The sequence below is a fragment of the Diabrotica virgifera genome, chromosome 5 (assembly GCF_917563875.1).
Source record: "Diabrotica virgifera virgifera chromosome 5, PGI_DIABVI_V3a".
NCBI classification, from domain to species: domain Eukaryota; kingdom Metazoa; phylum Arthropoda; class Insecta; order Coleoptera; family Chrysomelidae; genus Diabrotica; species Diabrotica virgifera.
This window is the reverse complement of record NC_065447.1, coordinates 118,444,437-118,464,832: the sequence shown is the minus strand read 5'-3', so window position 1 is coordinate 118,464,832 and position 20,396 is coordinate 118,444,437. Positions and strand designations below refer to the sequence as shown.

At 31.3% G+C, this 20,396-nt stretch overlaps 1 protein-coding gene across 1 annotated transcript in view; it reads right to left on the bottom strand.

The window, feature by feature from the left end:
* LOC126884313 (DNA polymerase epsilon catalytic subunit 1) overlaps nt 1–18,828 on the bottom strand; it is a 263,412-nt gene extending 244,584 nt beyond the window's left edge. Inside the window, exons 1-4 of the mRNA XM_050650251.1 lie at nt 18,637–18,828; nt 18,452–18,575; nt 4,741–4,959; nt 2,928–3,163 (exon numbers count right to left, since the gene is read on the bottom strand). Of these exons, the coding sequence (XP_050506208.1) occupies nt 2,928–3,163; nt 4,741–4,959; nt 18,452–18,575; nt 18,637–18,722 (665 nt within the window). The 5' untranslated portion in view covers nt 18,723–18,828. The remainder of the gene's footprint in view (nt 1–2,927; nt 3,164–4,740; nt 4,960–18,451; nt 18,576–18,636) is intronic.
* Nucleotides 18,829–20,396: the final 1,568 nt, after the last annotated feature.

Genomic DNA, 20,396 nt, shown 5'->3' with positions numbered 1-20,396 from the left:
ACGATTTGACAGACAAAAAAGAAATTGAAAGTAAAAGTTGATAATACTTTTTGTATGGTCACTCAAAATTACACTTACAATTATTGTAACTCAAAAACTACTTGACCAACCCATCTGGAATTTTGTATATATTTTCTTTAGACATTCTTTGAGGTAATTCTGTGGAGATATTTTTTGTTTTATGCTTATTTTTTGTTTAACAATAATAAATATGTTGATTTTCACCCTTTTTTGGCCAAAATTCGTTGTTTTGATCTCTGAGTGATATCAAAATTCGATAAAACTAAAAAACTCGACAGCGTTACCTCGAGAAACTCATAAGCTAATAAAATCTTTTTGAATTTTGTGTTTACCATGATCCAATGATGAATTCTGATGTTCACCGCAAAATTCATTGTTTTTTGAGGGGTCTTTAAAAATTTGCCACCGTTGGCTTATTTTTTCCTTGATTTTTCCTTGAATTTTTTCTTAAATAATCTATGAATTGTACTGAATATGCCTATTTAATTTAAAAATAAAATAATTCCGCCATACTTTAAAAAAATGTGTTTGAAATATTGATTTCAACCCCTACGGCCCCCCTTAAGGATAGCTATGACACGATTTTGATAGACAACCCATGCTAGAAATATTTGTCTATGTATGAAATTTAATAAAAAAAATGTTTCACCCGGAAAGCAGATGGGTACAGGTCGACCTACACTCACCGGCACAAAAAACGGGCACCCCAAAAATGGGTAATTTTTAATGTCTTGTATTTCCTAAACCTGATGTCCGATTTAAGTAATTTTTTTAATATGTTATAGCCTTATTTTTTAACAATATCGCTGTAATAATATTGTTGCTAGACAGGTACATTGTCATTGTATACAGGGTGTACGAATCAAACTGTGTTTTTTCTCAAACTTTGGAACACCCTGTGGATTGTTCTAGCTTTTATAAATACTGAAATTAAAACCAACTATAGCCTCAGGTTTTCTTAACATTCTGTTTTTTGATTCATTCGCTTATATTGGATAATGAAAAAGTTAGGCACTTTAACAACTACTCCTGCTTTTCGTCAATACAGGGTGTTTTTAAATAAGTACGGCAAACTTTAAGGGGTAATTCTGCATGACAACATAATGACAGTTTGCTTTATAAACGTATGCCCGCAAATGCTTCGTTTCCGAGATAGAGGGTGTTGAAATTGTTCTTACAAACTGACGATTTATTTATTGCTCTAAAACGGTTTGTGATATGCAAATGAAATTTGGTAGATTTTAAGAGGTAGTTATTGCGCATTTTTTGGCATACAATTTAGAATTTTATGTTCACCATTGGCGTGCATACGGAATATATCTAAAATGTTTATAACTGTATGCACGCCAATGGTGAATATCAAATTCTAAATTGTATGCCAAAAAATGCGCAATAACTACCTCTTAAAATCTACCAAATTTCATTTGCATATCACAAACCATTTTAGAGCAATAAATAAATCGTCAGTTTGTAAGAACAATTTCAACACCCTCTATCTCGGAAACGAAGCATTTGCGGGCATACGTTTATAAAGCAAACTGTCATTATTTTATCATGCAGAATTACCCCTTAAAGTTTGCCGTACTTATTTAAAAACACCCTGTATTGAAGAAAAGCAGGGGTAGTTGTTAAAGTGCCTAACTTTTTTATTATCCAACATAAGTGAATGAATAAAAAAACAGAATGTTAAGAAAACCTGAGGCTACAGTTGGGTTTTAATTTCAGTATTTTATAAAAGCTAGAACAGTCCACAGGGTGTTCCAAAGTTTGAGAAAAAAACACAGTTTGATTCGTACACCCTGTATACAATGACAATGTACCTGTCTAGCAACAATATTATTACAGCGATATTGTTAAAGAAGCCTTATTCTATCCAGATTTAGCCATACGGCTCACACTCCCTTTAAGGGGAAAATTGACTCATCCCAGATACCTACGGTATCAAAAGGATTGAGCTCTGGTGGGACTCTTTCCGTGTTATCGAGCCCTAGGTGACTTGGAATGCAGGTGTATCTCCCAAAAATTTTCGTACACTTCTGGCCGTCGCGAGTAGTACAGCTTTCTCTGGCCGTCGCGACTAGTACAGCTTTCTATAGCGAGTAGTTCAGCTTCTATATTATTATTATTATTATATAACATATTAAAAAAATTACTTTGAGTGCATATTCGGATCCCGTACTATTGGTGAGTATTAAAAGCTTTCCTCAATCGTTTCTGTATAAGTTTCGTCTTACTTTTTCAGGAAACGGACCTTAGTCGCTGTATCATCCAACCTTCGCTAAGACTTTAGGATTCTGAATAATGCATGAGTTACTCCCCTTTCTTCGCAGTACCTTTACAGGAGTCCCTTTTGGCATTACGGATTTATTTGTTGTACTGCGTTATTTTCTATGTGTAATTATTCGACTCTTGGTTGGATTTGGTTCTATTAAATAGCCTTCTCACCTCTGCTCTAAGCTTTTATAAATATTTATTTCACCAAGAAATATTTTTCTTTTGCTTTCTTGATTTCTCTGGGCAACTTTCGTAGTAAGCCATCGTTATGTTTCACTTCTACAAATTTACAAATAATATTTTAAAGCTTTGCAGTCGCGATCTACAGGCTTATTTTGAAGTATACTAACCCTGACCATTTCTCATATTTGAAATGGGCTTCTACATGCGTCACTGTTCGTTGGTAAGATGTAAAGTAAAAATTGCAGACATATACAAGATCATTTAAATTTCATCTCAAAGGTAATAGTCTGTACCGGATAACTTTTAGAAAGGAAATGATAGGTTGATCACCAATAAAGTTAATAGAAGATTTAAGTAAACAGTAACAGCATGTACACTGGACCAAGAAGTTGTCTAATTTACTTTATATATTATTACAAGTTATTACCAATTATATGTATATCACCCACCTGATATCCAAAATATTTTCCATTTGATCAATATTTTTGTTTGAATGGAATGAACTCTGAGCATTGGAATTTGCCAATGTACTTGTTAACATTTCTGTATAAAAAGTATTGGAATGATCCTTTTGTCTATTTTTACGCACATTTTTTAAAATTTCTTTCCTAACTTTCATTAAATCAGTTTGATTTACAAAAGAAAGTTTAATATATTTTTGTTTTAATCCAATAAGATGATTGGCCTACAAATATAAAAAAGCTATAACAAAGTATCTGTTTATCTATTATAATTTAATATCATATCGTCAGTGAAACCCAAAAATTTAATAATTCCAAAAATGCAACTTTTCAGGGTAGAAATAAATCTTTAAGTACACCTAGTATGTAAGACTAAGATATAAGATTTTTTTTCACGGCTCATAAGAAATCAGTTTTTATTTCATTACAAAAGCAATTTTTGAGAATACTTTTAATTTAGTAATAGAATTTTGAGTACGAACAGTAACTATATAAAAGTTTTAGATTTGATTTTATCTGAAACTTTTATTAGTGCAGTCACTGCCTCAAGTATGGGCGAGCGGCAGGCACCTCCAAAATGATGGTACTGACCACCATGTGGTGAATGGCTAATTTTGGTCATACATTATGTTTTTGATGGTGCTGAAAACGAAAATGAGGTTTATTTTGAATTATATTTGGGGAAACATCGTCAAAAACGTAATTTTACTCTAAAAATAAAAAAAAAGAAATCACGTTTTTCTGCGTTTAACTCGCTACAGCTATGTTCCATTTTAATATTTATTCTGAAATTTTTATAGAACATATTTTTTATCTTATTGAAGACTTTGGGACCTATTGCAAGCCTTCAATCTTATTATAATAAAAGTTATGAATTTTTTAAAATAAAAGGTGCACATGTTTGATTTGCAAAATTAAATCACAAAAATTTAGTGACAAAATTTAAAATTTAGCTTTTTAATTACGTTTATGATAAAAAATAGAGTACAAAGAAGTTTTCCGGGGAGTTTTAGATCAAAATGTTTTATAGAAAAAAAAAAAGGTACAACTTTAAATACTGACGTTATACACCCCCAAATAAACGGTTATTTCTCGAGATAATGCTGAAAACGAAAATGAAGTTTATTTTAAATTTTAAGTGGGGGAACATTGTCAAAATAGCAATTTTACCCTATAAATAAAAAAAATGAAATCAAGTTTTTTTGCGTTTAACTCGATACAACTTTGTTCAGCTTTAATATTTTTTTCTAAAATTTTTACAGCATATATTTTTCTTAAAATTAAAAGTTGCACCATTTTTTTTATAAAACATAGTGATCTAAAACTTCTCAGAAAACTTCCTTGTACTCTATATTTTAACATAAACGTGATTAAAAATCTTTTTAAATTTGGTCACTTAACTTTTGCGATTTAATAATAAATTCATAACTTTTATTAGAATAAGACTAAATGCTTGCAACCTTTTATCTTAAAAAAAAGGGATCTAAAAGATTAAGTTTAATACGATTTTATAGCTCTTGAAATTACCTGCTTAATATCAGCTGATGGGGATATAAAATTTTCTTTTCTTATTTTTTAAACACACCACAGACAGAAATTACCATTTAACAAAAAATAAATAAAATATGCGCTCAAGATAGAGATCGATGGAAGGAGTTAATAGAAACTTAAGAGAGCTAAGAAAAAGGAGAAGAACAAAAATAGATGGAACTCAAATAAATGTCATTTTTTTTAAGTAGCGTTAAGTTTCGAGTTTCGCCAACGATATGTATATGATATTGATATATTGATATTTGTTTACCATATCCAAATCTTCTTTCGCAAGTATATCTACTTTAGCAATGACGCCTGTGAATTTTTTTGTTAGAAATTCGATAACTTCTTGTAATAATTCTCTATGTGTAAGAACATAGAAATAGGGCATAAAGGGGTATGACACTTTAAATCTAGTTCCATCTTCTTCCATAAAATAGTAGTCAACAGCTGCAAATAATCTTTTATCTTCATCTAGAACTTCTGTCTGTGGAAAATAAAATAAATTTATAATATATACATATTATATTTATCCACAAGGAAGAATTTCCTGTGACTGGCTGTATACCATTGATTATAAGTAAATTTAATAAAAAATTTTTACCAAACAATTTTTTCATTAAATTTGCATACAGTGCGTCCATAAAGTAACGCATAAATTCATTATTTCTTAAACCGTTATGATTTTTTTAAATGAGAATAGGGGTCATGTGATAGCTCATTTGAAAGGGCATTAAATTCTCTATTCACTAATATAAACAACATAATTATTTATACAGGGTCTTCAAAAATATTTTTTTTAATCAAATTAATTGAGACAAAAAGAAGAATGTATGTAATTTATTTAATTCAACATACGTTTTACTGTTGTCAGAAAACAGCAAAAACATGTTTATTTGACAAATAAATATTGATTTTCGCTTAAATTCAATGTTAAAGCTGCCACCCGCCTGCCTCTTGGCAATGTGAACATTTCGTTTAAGCAAAAATCAATGTTTATTTTTTAAATAAAACATTTTTATGTTTTCTGACAGCAGTAAAATGTATTTAGAATTGAACAAATTACATAAATTCATCTTTTTGTATCAACTAATTTAATTAAAAAAAATGTTAGGACACCCTGTATATATAATTATGTTAATGTTTATATTATTGAATAGAGAATTAAATACACTTTCAAATGACCTATCACATGGCCCCTATTCTCATTTAAAAAATAATCGATTACGTCATCACTCCCAGATGGATGACGTCACTAGTATGATATATATGCCAAAAAATCGTAATTTAAAAATAAGAATCGACGTGTTTCGGGATGTTTCCTAAAAGTCGCCGGTTTACGAAATAATGAATTTATGCGTTACTTTATGCACTGTATATTATACATAGAGTATGTCGCATTTCAGATGAAGACACTCCTATATTTCGGTTATCAAAATAAATACAGATTTGAAATATTTTGCACATTCATACAGGTTGATGGATCACATTTTTTAAGATAGTCAACTCAAATTTAAATTTTAAACGCGGTCTACTGCGAATCCACGAACAGGGTGCATTTTCGATATTGTGCTTCACGTTTGAGATATCGCAAAAAATTATTTGAAAAAGTTGTTCCAAATATTATTATAACCCCACATACCACTTTTCGTTTTTTCATTATTTGTAGTCAGGACCCTAAAATTCCGGTTCGAAATTGTTGGTTTTAGGATTTGGACAACAAATAGTGAAAAAACTAAAAGTGCGAATTTTGCCATGAAATTTGGTATGTGAGGTTATAATAATATATATTTGGAACAAATTCACCCTGTTTGAGGATTCGCAGTAGGCGGCCCTGTTTGTGGATTCGCAGTAGGCGGCGTTTAAAATTTAAATTTCAGTTGAATATGTTAAAAAATGTGAAACATCAACCTGTATGACTGTGCAAAATTTCAAATCTGTATTTATTTTGGTTAGTACGTTCTTTAACGGTAAAATATTTCAAAACCTCTAAATTTTAAGAACCGCTTGGATTGACATGAAATTTGGCATGCACATAGCTAACAGGTCAAAGAAAAAAAGTGATATTGTGCCGATGTGTGCTTTTGCCCTGGGTGTGAAAAAATATATGTCCAAAATAAGTCCGGAAATCGATAAACTGACTAATTCTAAGCAACTTTTGTTCTATAGAGTTTTTTCACCAAGTCAATACTTTTCGAGTTATTTGCGAGTGAACTTGTTCATTTTTCAACAAAATAACCACGTTTTTAGACGGTTTTTCGCAAATAACTTAAAAAGTAAGTATTTGATCGAAAAAAATATTCTCAAAAAATATATCATGTAAAAAAGTGAAAAAATGGTGTATACATTAGGTCTCTATACTTAGCAGAAGCAGAGTTATAGCTAATGAAAAATAGTTTCATATTCGCCAAATTCCAAATCGAATATTTTAACTTGAAATAACCAAAAAATGAAGCACTTTTTGGGGAAAACTCATTACAACTTTTTTAAAGTGTTTAAAAAAAGCTCTCTTTTGTTTTACAAAAAAACATTTCTATCATCAAAAATAACCAAGTTACGCTCAAAATAAAGTTGGTCCCTTTTCTTTTGGTAAAAGAATCGGGAAAATCACCCTCTAATTAGCATCTCAGATGAACGTAATCGTTACCACTTGACAAGTTTCTTTATTCCTGTATGTATTTTTTATATGATCTGTAAGTTTCATTGGTTTTATTGGTTTAATTGGTTTTAAGTCCTTATTTTTGAGAGGACAGTAGTTAAAAGGGCTTGAAAGCTTCACTAATCACAAGTGTATTCAAATTTAGATACACCAAATCTTAACCAATTTTTTTCTTACAGTTAACCAAAAAGATACAAAATATTCAGAAAAACAAGCCGACTTTTTTATTGTTTCAGATTTTTGGTATCTCTAACAATTTTTAAGTTATTTTGAAAAAATGCATTTTCTCCAAAATTAAATATTTTGAAAATTTTATTTCAAAACCAATTTTTTTCAAAACTGAGTACTTCGAACCGATGAAATTTACAGATCATATAAACACAACATAAGTAAAGTAACTTGTGAAGCGATAATGATTAATATCATTTAAGTTGCTAATTAGGGGTTGATCTTCCCGATTTTTTTTGCCAAAACAAAAGGGAACAACTTTATTTTGAGCGTAACTTGTTTATTTTTGATGCTTGAAATGTTCTTTTGTAAAACAAAAGAAAGCTTTTTTTAAACACTCTAAAAAAGTTGTAATGAGATCTCCCCAAAAAGTGCTTTATTTTTTGGTTATTTCAAGTTAAAATATTCGATTTGGAATTTGACGAATATGAACCTATTTTTCATTAGCTATAACTCTGCTTCTGCTAAGTAAAGATACCTAATATATACACCATTTTGTTCACTTTTTTACAGGCTATATTTTTGCTAAAAATGAATTTTTTCGACAAAATACTTACTTTTTAAGTTATTTGCGAAAAACCGTCTAAAAACGTGGTTATTTTATTGAAAAATGAACAAGTTCACTCGCAAATAACTCAAAAAGTATTGCCTTGGTGAAAAAACTCTAAAGAACAAAGGTTGCTTAGAATTAGTCAGTTTATCGATTTACGGACTTATTTCGGACATATATGTTTTTACCCCCGAGAGGGGGTGAAACTCACTCCCAGGGCAAAAGCACACATCTGCACAATATCACTTTTCTTTGTTAACATGTTAGCTATGCGTATGTCAAATTTCATGTTAATCCAAGCGGTTCTTTAAAATTTACAGCAAAAACCGTGAAATAATGTAGGTACTAGGTAGCCGAACTATAGAGGTGACTTCATCTTAAATGCGACACACTGTATATACAGCATTTAAGATGAATACTATCAAAGATGATGCTATCAAAATAAATACAGATTTGAAATTTTGCACATCATACAGGTTGATGTTTCACATTTTTTAAAACAGTCAACTGAAATTTAAATTTTAAACGCGGCCTACTGCTAATCCACAAACAGGGTGAATTTTCGATATTTTACTTCGCGTTAGATACATCGCAAAAAGCTATTTGAAAAAGTTGTTCCAAATTTTATTATAACCCCACATACCAAATTTTATGACAAAATTCGCATTTTTAGATTTTTCATTATTTGTAGTCAGGATCCTAAAACCTAAAATTGGCTGTCCCGAGATTAAGAGGTGAATGCGCATTCTATGACTTTTTAAGATATAAAAAAGCAGCTATCCTGAAGGAAGTGAAAGCGAAGATAAATATATATTTAGATGTGTTTTTATGTAAATTTTATCTCGTAAATTCAATATTAAATTCATCCAAAAGGTTTAAAATAATAAATAGTGCAGTCAAGAATACTTAACAAGTATGTATATCTCTTTATGACGAAAATTTGCCTACCAACCAAGCATATCCACCATCTTCTTCTTTGTGTGCCGTGCTTGTTTTCAAGCGTTGGCTATCGTTTTTTAACAAGCTGATGAAATGTTTCTCGGTCGGCAGCTATATGAAACAATTCCTCGACCGCTCGACATGTCCATTGTCTAATGTTATGTAGCCAGGACAATTGTTTTCTTCCAACCCAGCGTTTTCCTTCGATTTTGCCCTGAATGCAAAATCAGGTGGATGCTTAAATTCACAGTATCCACCATATATACTGCGAATTTTCCTTGTTAATTCTGAAAAGACCATATCTTCAAAATAACTGGCATTATTTATATTCATGGCATATGGCATTATTAATATTCATAGAGATAGAGATCTTTGGTTGATAAAGGACATTTGAGAACGGCTCATTGGAGTCTATTACTCAATTAATCCTGCCACAACAGAAAATGCCTTCCACCATCAAATGGATTCAATCCATATTCAGTACTAGGAATAGATATCAGTGGTGAGGCACTAAAAGAATAATAAAAGGTCTTATTACCTCTATCTGTGGTAGGTAGTTATAGTTCTAGCAAACCTCAAATTAGAAGAATTTCACGCTCAGGACTATGCAGATGATTAGAGGTAAGCAGATTGCAGATGGTTAGAGGTAAGTATGATAATAGTGATGGTGAACGTGGTGGAGTGACAACCTTGCAAACCAAAGAACCTCAGAAGGCAAAAATTTAATTTCACTTTCTAAAGTAAACTTTTCTACGTCTAAAACTAAACTGATACTGCTAGCCTGTATGCTCGCAGAACAGTACTCCGGCAGTCCCCTTGTGCATCTTACTCGCACTCACATTTACAGCCGCGTCTATACGATCTAACCGCTCACTGTTATTAATTAAAAATAACAGTTAAGTAATAAATTAATGACATAGATTTCTTTAGGATCATGTAGCGGGGGCTTTGCACTTTGATTTAGTCACTTTCTGACTTTCATAGTAATAATTTTTAACCGAGTTATTAACCTTGAAAATGGCAATTTTCGCATTTTTCAAATTTCAAATTGCTTATTACTCGAAGATCCACTTTAAAGAAAAATTATTAGAGATCTTTTTTGTCCAGAATGGTCCAAAAACCCTAAAAAAAATTATCCGAGACAAAAATATTGATTTTTGCAATTTGATTAAAAAAAAATTGTTAAAAAAAATTTGGACCACTTTTCGCGTGGGCGACTTCTTGAACCGTATTCTGGGGTGTCTCACGAATGTGATTATGCAAAAAAAATCTCATGGGAATATTTTTCCCAACAAACCCGCCGTTTTCGCCTTGTCTATTAAGGATTATGAGAAAAAAGAAAGAAGGGGATTAACTTGAATATTGAATTACAATAGAAAATTTACATAAAAACAAAACTAAATATCTTTGCTTTCGCTTCGTTCTGGATAGCTGCTTCTTTTTTTTCATTCTTGAATACATGGTTAACTTGTCATTATGATTATTACAAACTGTACTTAGTTTCTGAACAACTTCTTATATATGTAGTATTCTTCCATGTTTTATAAGAAATAGAGTTAATTATAGTTCTTCCACTCTAACTTTTCCCATGCGTCACGATTCATTTTCAAACACGTTAAATCAAAAAATAAAGTGAAATATATGTCGATGTGTAGTATTAAGACATACTGTTAGAGTGTCAGTGGCAATAATTAGGAAATGGCTATTATCCTGTGAAAATATTTTATAAAGTTATTTTATTGAAGTGTTTAATCTTTTTTCACCATTGAGGAGATTGATGGACTCAACATTAAACAGCTTGAACACCATACGGACTATTACTAATATAAAGAAAAATGTAAAACAGTAATGAATACATTTTAAAAAAGTCACTACAACAAAGTTACTATTGTTAAGAAGATTTAATATTAACTAAGGATGAGAAATACAAAACTATCAAGTGAATTACATAAAAAAACAATTCATATTTTTAATATATCGCACCTTTGGTGAAACAGTGAGGATTCGCTAATCTGAGACACAACTGTCTAGTGATGTTAGTAATTAATTTTTTGGAAGTTAGGTTGCTAGATGTGACTGGAAATTACTACACAACCAAACATGCCTGCTCATCGCCAATATTATTAATAGTAAAGAGACATAAATAACACAAACTTTACGCCAATCAATAATTATTTACTTACACCTGATAGGTCTGGATCCCGCGTATGAAAAAAAGTTGATTAATAGCAAGCTGAAAATTTGTTAATAGCTTAAGGGTGTCTAGTCGGACAAACTTTGATATATGGGAACACTGGAACAGGGGAAGTTTTAATTGTGGAACAGGTTAAAAATTTGGAACGGTCAGACCACGAAAACGTCACATGTATTTTGTCCGACAGAACTTCCAATTGATTTGTTACCCTTTCATTAAACTCTCATGCAAAAATCAGGCTGCTATTTATCACCAAATGGGAATTATAATGAGTGGAACACGTAGAATATGTCAAATGACCAGGGCCGCCGAGAGGGATGAGCGGGCCCAGGTAAGAAGTAAAAAAAAATGAAGAGCGAAAAATGTGATAATAAAATTATAGAAATGTGATAAAATAATAATAGTGAAAATTTTTATAATACAGGTGCCTTCTGAGTTTTCTGATTGGCAAAGATGTCTATAATTTTCGAAATATCGCATGATTTTATCAAGTTATTCTCAATGCACGAAGTTGCTAGAAAAAAATTAACCGATCCTGTTTGATTGTAGATCTCATATCTCATTTTTTATGCGAGAAAGACAACTAAAGCTTCTTTCCTTTTCAGCGACTGTCACCGGTAATGTACAAAATATTCTAAAGGGGGTAGGCGCAAAATCTTGGTCCAATGCTATTTAAATGCATTCATTTTTTTCGAATCCTGAGAAAACTAACAGGTAAGTATTTTTGAAAAATTTAAACGCAATGAAAGATTACATTATTACCGAAAGTCTCTGAAAACTTCTATAATGTTTATTTGAATAATAGGTCTGGATCCCGCGTATGAAAAAAAAGTTGATTAATAGCAAGCTGAAAATATGTTGATAGCTTAAGAGTGTCTAGTCAGACAAACTTTGATATATGGGAACATTGGAACAGGGGAAGTTTTAATTGTGGAACAGGTTAAAAATTTGGAACGGTCAGACCACGAAAACGGCACATGTATTTTGTCCGACAGAACAGACTAAAACTCTTCGAACAGAGATTAAATTCTCATGCAAAAATCAGACTGCTACTTATCACCAAATGGGCGTTTTAATGAGTGGAACATGTAGAATATGTCAAATGACAGGAATTATGACAGATGATAAATAGCAGTCTGATTTTTGCATGAGAGTTTAATCTCTGTTCGGAGAGTTTAAGTCTGTGTTGTCGGACAAAATAAATGTGCCGTTTTCGTGGTGTGACCGTTCCAAATTTTTAACCTGTTCCACAATTAAAACTGCCCCTGTTCCAGTGTTCCCATATATCAAAGTTTATCCGACTAGACACCCTTAAGCTATTAACAAATTTTCAGCTTGCTATTAATCAACTTTTTTTTCATAAGCGGGATCCAGACCTATAAGTTACAGGGGTGAAAAAGAAAGATAAAATTTAGAGTGATTTTTAATTTTAAATATTTCATTCAAAAGAAACTTTTTGTTTATTCTAAGGAACTTTCGGCCCTCGGTAATAATGTAATCTTTCATTCTGCGTTTAATTTTTTCAAAAATATTTATTAGTTTTTTCAGGATTGGACAAAAATGAATGCATTTAAATAGCATTGGACCAAGATTTTGTACCTACTCCCTTAACGCAATAACGACGTTAGGAAATAATGATTTCAATTTGAGATGTTTAATTTTATTAAGTAAATCTATTGGAGAAAGTTGAGATTCACCAATACAATAATCATTGTAGAGTCCTTTTCATGAGCATTTTTCAGTGCGTCACAGTTTTTCGATTTCTTTCTAACGCATTAAATTGTATGTGACAGAAAAAAGGCACGTCTGTGATTACAGACATTTATAACATTTATTCTAGTTATTCTAGTTATCGATAGATAGCGCTATAATCGAAAAAAAATTATTTACGGATTATATAATATATCTACGAATATATAATCTGTACAATTTATAAGACTATACAAATCAAAGAAAATACCATTTTATAAATGCAATAAACACAATTGATTTGTTTTTATGCCAAATTACAAATAAAATGTGACAACTGTCAGATTAAACTAAAATTTCATGTTAGAATAAATGTCATAATGTGTATTATCACGGACTTACCTTTTTTTCTATCATTTGTGACGCACTGAAAAATGCTCATGAAAAGGACTCTATATCGCTCTAAAATGAAAAATTTCATCTATCAATTCTTCACTGATGTCTTCTTCATAAAACTCGCGCAATATAATATATATCAATTTTTTTCTTAATATTGACGTCATCTTCATCTTGGAATGTCCATAAAATGTTAAATAGCGAATGATTTTCATTTGCCGCATGAGATCTTCTGGTTAAATTGCTTATTATATTTTATTATACGATCTATGATAACATTAAATATTCCACAGTGAAATATTTCGTCGGGCTCAAAATTATCAGTCGTGTCATTACTATAGGTCCAGGCAAATCATTAAAAATCTTGCGCCGTTTTTAGAATAAAGTAATAAAATATATTTCAAAATAGATGTAAAGGTCATATTAAATAGCCGCGTATTAATTAAACGCATTATGCATATAAAGTGAAGAGCAAAAAAAAAACGGAAAAAATTACGTCTTTGGTCTGGTCGACGCCGGGCCCGTTACATCGCCGGGCCCGGTAAAATGTACCGCTGTACCCCCCTCTCGGCGGGCCTGCAAATGACAGGAATTGTGACAGGTGATAAATAGCAGTCTGATTTTTGCATGAGAGTTTAATGAAAGGGTAACAAATCAATTGGAAGTTCAGTCGGACAAAATACATGTGACGTTTTCGTGGTCTGACCGTTCCAAATTTTTAACCTGTTCCACAATTAAAACTTCCCCTGTTCCAGTGTTCCCATATATCAAAGTTTGTCCGACTAGACACCCTTAAGCTATTAACAAATTTTCAGCTTGCTATTAATCAACTTTTTTTTCATACGCGGGATCCAGACCTATGAACAATTCGATGTAAATATCAGGTTCAAATTGTTTTTTAATGCCCTGTGTCCGTTTCTTCTCGATCGACGATGGTAAATAAATGTTTAAAGTTGTGGAGTAAAAAATATGGTTTTATTGACAGCTACTGATTATTGGTTAGATAACTTTCTATAATAGACTGCGCTCAAATCCCCAATTTATGATTTCACAAAATGTATACATCAGCACAGAGGCCAATGTATCTATCCTAATAACAAACTTTGAACTATGAGCTTCAGTGGCGTAACGTAGTGGGGGCGGCGCTTTTTAGGGGGCAGCAAAATTTAACAATAAATAATAAAAATATTTTGTAAATATTGTAACGATTTTATATTTTTATCGCAACTACAAATTCGGACCGATTGAAAGGAGCACGGAATTTTTCATTACTTATTTTGCGATGAATTCCAGGAAAAATATTTACAAACAAGGGGACTTGACATAGAATTGTGCTCTCAGGAAGTAAATGCTTTGCAGATGATATTGACAGAGAAAAGAGAGGAATGGGGAAATGGCGCTGTAGGTTATGCAAAAAATATGTGTGAAGAACTTGGAATTTCCATAAAACCTCGGAGGCACATAACAACAGACGAAAGCTGTTTTCTTCGTTAGATAGAGTTATTGTAGAAATTCGTGAGCATTTTCAACAGCTATTTCTTTTTACAGAATTTAACGGATAAGTTTGCTTATCTAACGCCGGCTATATTATTAGATCCAGACAACACTGAATGTAATCTAGACTACGCCTCTGACGAAATTGACAAGGATTTCAAGCTGGAAAGACTTCGACTGCGGACTTGCTGCTACAGGCAACGAAAATAAATTGATTAATGCAGACTCACTTGAATTATTTAAATTTATTGTTAAATCCGAGCTGGAAGATACTCTGCCCAATATTTTAATAATGTTCCAAATATTTTTCACAGTTGCTATAAGCAATGCCAGCTGTGAGAGAAGTTTTTCAAAATTGAACTTGATTAAAAATTATTTAAGATCGACAATGAGTACTCTAAGACTAACTAATTTGGCTATTTTGTCTATTGAGCAAGAGTTGTGTGATGCGATAGACATTGACGGTGCAGTAAAAGACTTTGCTCTTAAAAAAAGTATACATATAAATTTTTAATTGAAGATGGAAGTTTTGTTTTTAATTCTAACCAATATGCATATTACTTTTTAATAAAAATAAAAATATAACATTATGGTACCGTTCTAGTTCTAATTAAAAATTGATTTTATTTAATCTTGTCGATCTTCAATGTGTACCTAATCTTAAGTAATAGGTACGTAAGTATGCAAGTTATATCAATGTATCAAGTGCAAATTTTTCACAAATTGAGTTATCAACACTACAATATTAATAATACTCGTTTTTGTCTGGGTACCCAAAAGTCAGAATTGCAACTTTTTCTTTATTTAACTAAAATAATATATTTATTTTTTATAAATATAAGGCCAAATAAACTTTACTGATAAATAAATAAAACTTTTTTGATTTATAAAACCAAATAAACAATAAATGCAACTACACCAAACACGATAAATGTGCTAATGCCACTGTCACTTAAAATCATAAACTTCAAAATTCATAGTAAACAAGATATCAGCGACATGCCATATCCTTGTTTAACTTATTGTGGTTTTTATGGATAAGCGGCTTAATTTTGCGATACTAGTTTCTGCGAGCAACTGAGAGACCTAGTATAAAAAGTAATTCGTGAATAATTTCATGCATGGGAAAAGTTAGAGGGGAAGAACTATATCAAGAAGATTTGTAGAGCTTATGCCACGTCCGCATTGGTAAATTTTTCGTGCGTGCCAGCTGTTCATTGCAAATATTTGCGTGCTCGAAGTAAATTGTGTTAGTGTGGACATGTTCGTCGCATAAATCAGACACAACAATTTTCGACGCACACAACGCACACGCTTCATTGGTAATCGTTTTCGAGCGAAGATCAAATGATTTGAGCACCGCATCCTCATTGGTAAAAATTTGTGACGCAAATTCTGGCGATGAACCATTAGTTCAATACGCACGAAAAATTTACAAATGCGGACGCGCGATTAGAACTATTGATAGCCAATTTGATTCCATTTTTTGTGCATATCTGTATGTAGATCGAACAAGTTCATTATTTGTTTTATTTTCAATAAACATTGCACCAGGAAAATTAACATTAAAAAGGAATATAATTTTTGTAAGTACTCTCTCCTGATGTTACTTACTGACAAATAATCTAGTGAATATAAAATTCATTCTTTCAAATAAGTTTTATGGAATTACTTCCAAGTGAACTCAGTAAAATGACTTATTTTGATAATATGGTATCATTATATTATTATTAATTTGGTAAACTTCAATAACTGTCCCCAATTTCACAATATATCTGTGGCTTGTTGCTAAAAGGGCCAATGTCAAAATCTTTACATTTGAGAAAACTGCAGTTGATGTTTTTGCCAAAAATGCTTTTATTTATACTTTACATGTAATGCAGGCTTTACTTATCAAATTTGGCCTGGCCCAGAGGGTAAAAGTGTTTATATTTTTTTCTCGATTTAAAAATTTTGAAAAAAGATAACATTGGCCCTTATTGCATAAATTTTTTTATTTGTAATTATTTTCTTTTGAGGCATTGGTCGTTATAACTAGAATAATAATAAATATCGTTGGCTTAGTGTGAAAACCTTGTATCTCATTTTTTTTTTTTTGAAAATGACATTTTGGTGGTTTTAGTTTGAAAACCTTGTATCTCACGATTTACAACTGTTAGAGAAAATCCAAATACACCAGACTATTTTCTACAGCCGAAAAAAGAAACCACGTATATAAAGTGGTCTTTTGATTTAGTGTGAATACCATATATATTTATAACCAAGAATTTGGTACTTAATTTGGAGTGTTTGTTTGAGAGATACGATTTGTGAACAATAGAAGGTAGTCCGGCATATAGAAACATTTTATGAACCTTAAATCAAAAGATTTGTACTATATCAACCTAGTATTTGGAGGTGTTCACTAAGTTATGAAAAATGAAAACCTAGTAAGTAATCATAAACACAACCTCATTTTAGATGAAAAAACGTATATCAAGATATACGAGGTTATCATAGTTACTTGGGCAAAGGCTCTATATACTGCAAGGATATTTACGTGTTTTTAATAGTTAATATTTGTATTTCCCATCTAATAGCAACATTTAACACTTTCAGCTCTGGGCCAATAAAATAAAATAAAATTTATAATAGGAAGATACAAATGGTAGTAAAAGATACATAACAATAAAATTATTATTATTATAGGGGTTTTCTATTTCAAGAAATTTTTGTTATTCTGAAAAATCACTTTCTTCTTCCGTAGTCTCATCTGGAATGTATTCCACTATTGTCACTTGCTACTAATTGTTCCAGGAAATGGTTACTTCTGTTAGTTTTTTTTTACTCAAAGAATTAATTTGTTATTAAGTGGTAAAAGCGAGACAAAATTATTATACAGTAAAACCTCGATATAATGGACTAACTGTAGGGACGGAGTGTCCGTTAAAGCCGAAAGTCCGTTATATAAAAATAGGTTTAAAATAAATCAGAATATTTAGAAATGTGTCCTCATTATGCTATAATAAAAAGTTTATTGAAATTCTTTGTAAAATTCAGCGTTTGGGCTCCGCGGGAACCCCGTCGTTTGCAATGTATCTTGGTAAGCGCAGGGTTAAGTATGTATAATATTAACAGGACGTTTTTAATTTTTTTACATTTGACCAGATTATTTGTCCGTTATATCCGAAGTCCGTTAAATAGAGGTCCGTTATATCGAGGTTTTACTGTACTGAAATTAGAATGGCCAATGTATACATTGGCCCACTGAATATTCCACTAAATAACAATTTCAGTAATCGATAAAAGGGCCAATATCAAGTTTGGCCCTTTTAGCCGAAACTGATGTGAATTATTTCAGTATGAGATTAGCCACCATTACACTAATATTGTGGCTTTTTGGTTGAATTTGACATTGGCTGTTTTAACATATGAAAGTATGTATCGAACAATATTTAACCCATTCAATGCGGAAAGCGCACCAGTGCGCTTTGTTAATTGTTGATAAAATGTGAAAGGAGCACCGGTGCACTCTCGTCCCATTAACTTTTAATTAAGCAGGGCAGGGCCGCACAGTGCAACTCCCTACTATTTAACGCCACACTGAAAGTGTTAATGCACTGATGTACTCAAAACAGCAAAAAGTTTACATTGGCCCATTTAACTCCAAGCCACAGATATATTTGTGAAAACAATATAAAATGTAGGACTAAATTTTAATTTTTGAGTATCAGATGCTTAATCTGCATAAAAATGCAGGATATTTATTCTCAGAAATGAGTGTAGCTAAGCCATAGGTATTTGTGATGGTATGACTGCTGCTTAAAGGAAATATTGTATCCATTACATACCGAATGCATGTTTAGAAGAAAACCAGTCCGTTCCTGTTGATTTTTGATTCGCTCGAATCCATATTTTGCATCAATAGCATCATTTTCAATTACTTGACGTATACGAAACTCTGAACTATCCTCTCTAAAAATAAAAAAATCTTACTAATAAATTCTTTTAACTGTGTATCTTTTTATATACCTACCTGTTTACTATTTCGATTCCTTCAGCATTATTCTCCGATTTTTCAAATCTATCTGCCCTATATTTTCCAGAATTTTGTAACACCATTTTAAGCGAAATCACTTATACATATAATTGGTAATTTCAATTAAAATTGTACAATAATACAGAAACTTTACTTTAAACAAGAAAATAAACATCAGTCAGGGTTGCCAGCAGGGTTGCCAGATGAAGTTTCAGAATATCCCTAGACGGGAGGTTCAATTTCCCCTAGAAATCCCTAAATCGTATTAATTTAACCTAAAAAAAGAAGAAATTGACAGATGACAGCTGTCAATTTAATTTATAACCTATTAAACACTATGTTTAATCCACTTTAATCATTGATTAGGTAATGTTTTAATGTTTACTTAGAAATATTTATGTCAGGGAAGAATAAATAATGACAATAATAATAATATTTGAACAAAAAGATATTTAATAACAACAAAAAATGGCGCCAGCACAGTTTAATAAATCCCTAGATTTAAAAAAAAATCCCTCCAGAGCTCCAAAAGCTTCAAAAAATCCCTAGATTCGGGGAAAATCCCTAGACATGGTAACCCTGGTTGCCAGATGAAATTTCAGAATATCCCTAGACTGGGGCTTCAATTTCCCCTAGAAATCCCTAAATCGTATTTATTCGACCTAAAAAAGAAGAAATTGACAGATGACAGCTGTCAATTTAATTTAGAACCTATTAAACACTAGTTTAATCCACTTTAATCATTGATTAGGTAATGTTTACTTAGGAATATTTATGTCAGGGAACAATAAATAATGACAATAATAATAATATTTGAACAAAAAGATATTTAATAACAACAAAAAATGGCGCCAGCACAGTTTAATAAATCCCTAGATTTAAAAAAAAATCCCTCCCAAAAGCTTCAAAAAATCCCTAGATTCGGGGAAAATCCTTAGACATGGTAACCCTGACATCAGTACATAACCTAGAATCAATAAGTTTAACTGTCCGGATTCCCGCCACAAGTTGGTTTGGTCACAGAACAAATGACAATTGTTTTCTATTCTGTGGTTTTGTAAGGTATGTTCAGTAAGCAATAGTCCGGGGAATAGCGTCAAATTTGACCGGAGCATTTTGGCATGGCTGTCAGCTGACCTAAAACAGGGGCATAAAATGAAAAAGGCCAGGAAAATTAATAACAAAAATAATTACACTTTTATAAAAAATAACTTTTTATAACACCACGTTTTTATTATTTATACGACACAATATAAAAAAATAATTATAATAACAATTATTTTCCAAATAAAAAATGATAATTTTAAAAACAATTATTTTTGAAGTTATACTTCTTTACCGGCGATATGAGGGTGAATTTTTATATGTTAAAACCTATGATCCCGGCGCATGCGCATTATAACTTTGTTCTGATTGGATGTTCAAATGACATGTCAAAAATTATTCAATATGGCGGCTGTGGCACAGCTGTACGTAGTGTAGTTTGATTTATTTATGGTTGTTGCGTTTTGAAATTTGTGGGAAAAGAAACAAAGTTAGTTAACAGTTATACTGCCTTTTTAAATAGTTTTCATATACCTATATTTTTGGACAATGAAAAGTCATTCTAATTTGGTAAGTAGTTTTTATTATAATCATATTGTAATTATACATTTGGATTAGGTTGGAATACATACATTTATTTTCTCAAGAATGGGGATTTTAGAGAGAAATCCCAAATTAGGTCCGATTTTTATTTTTAAATTATGATTTTTTGG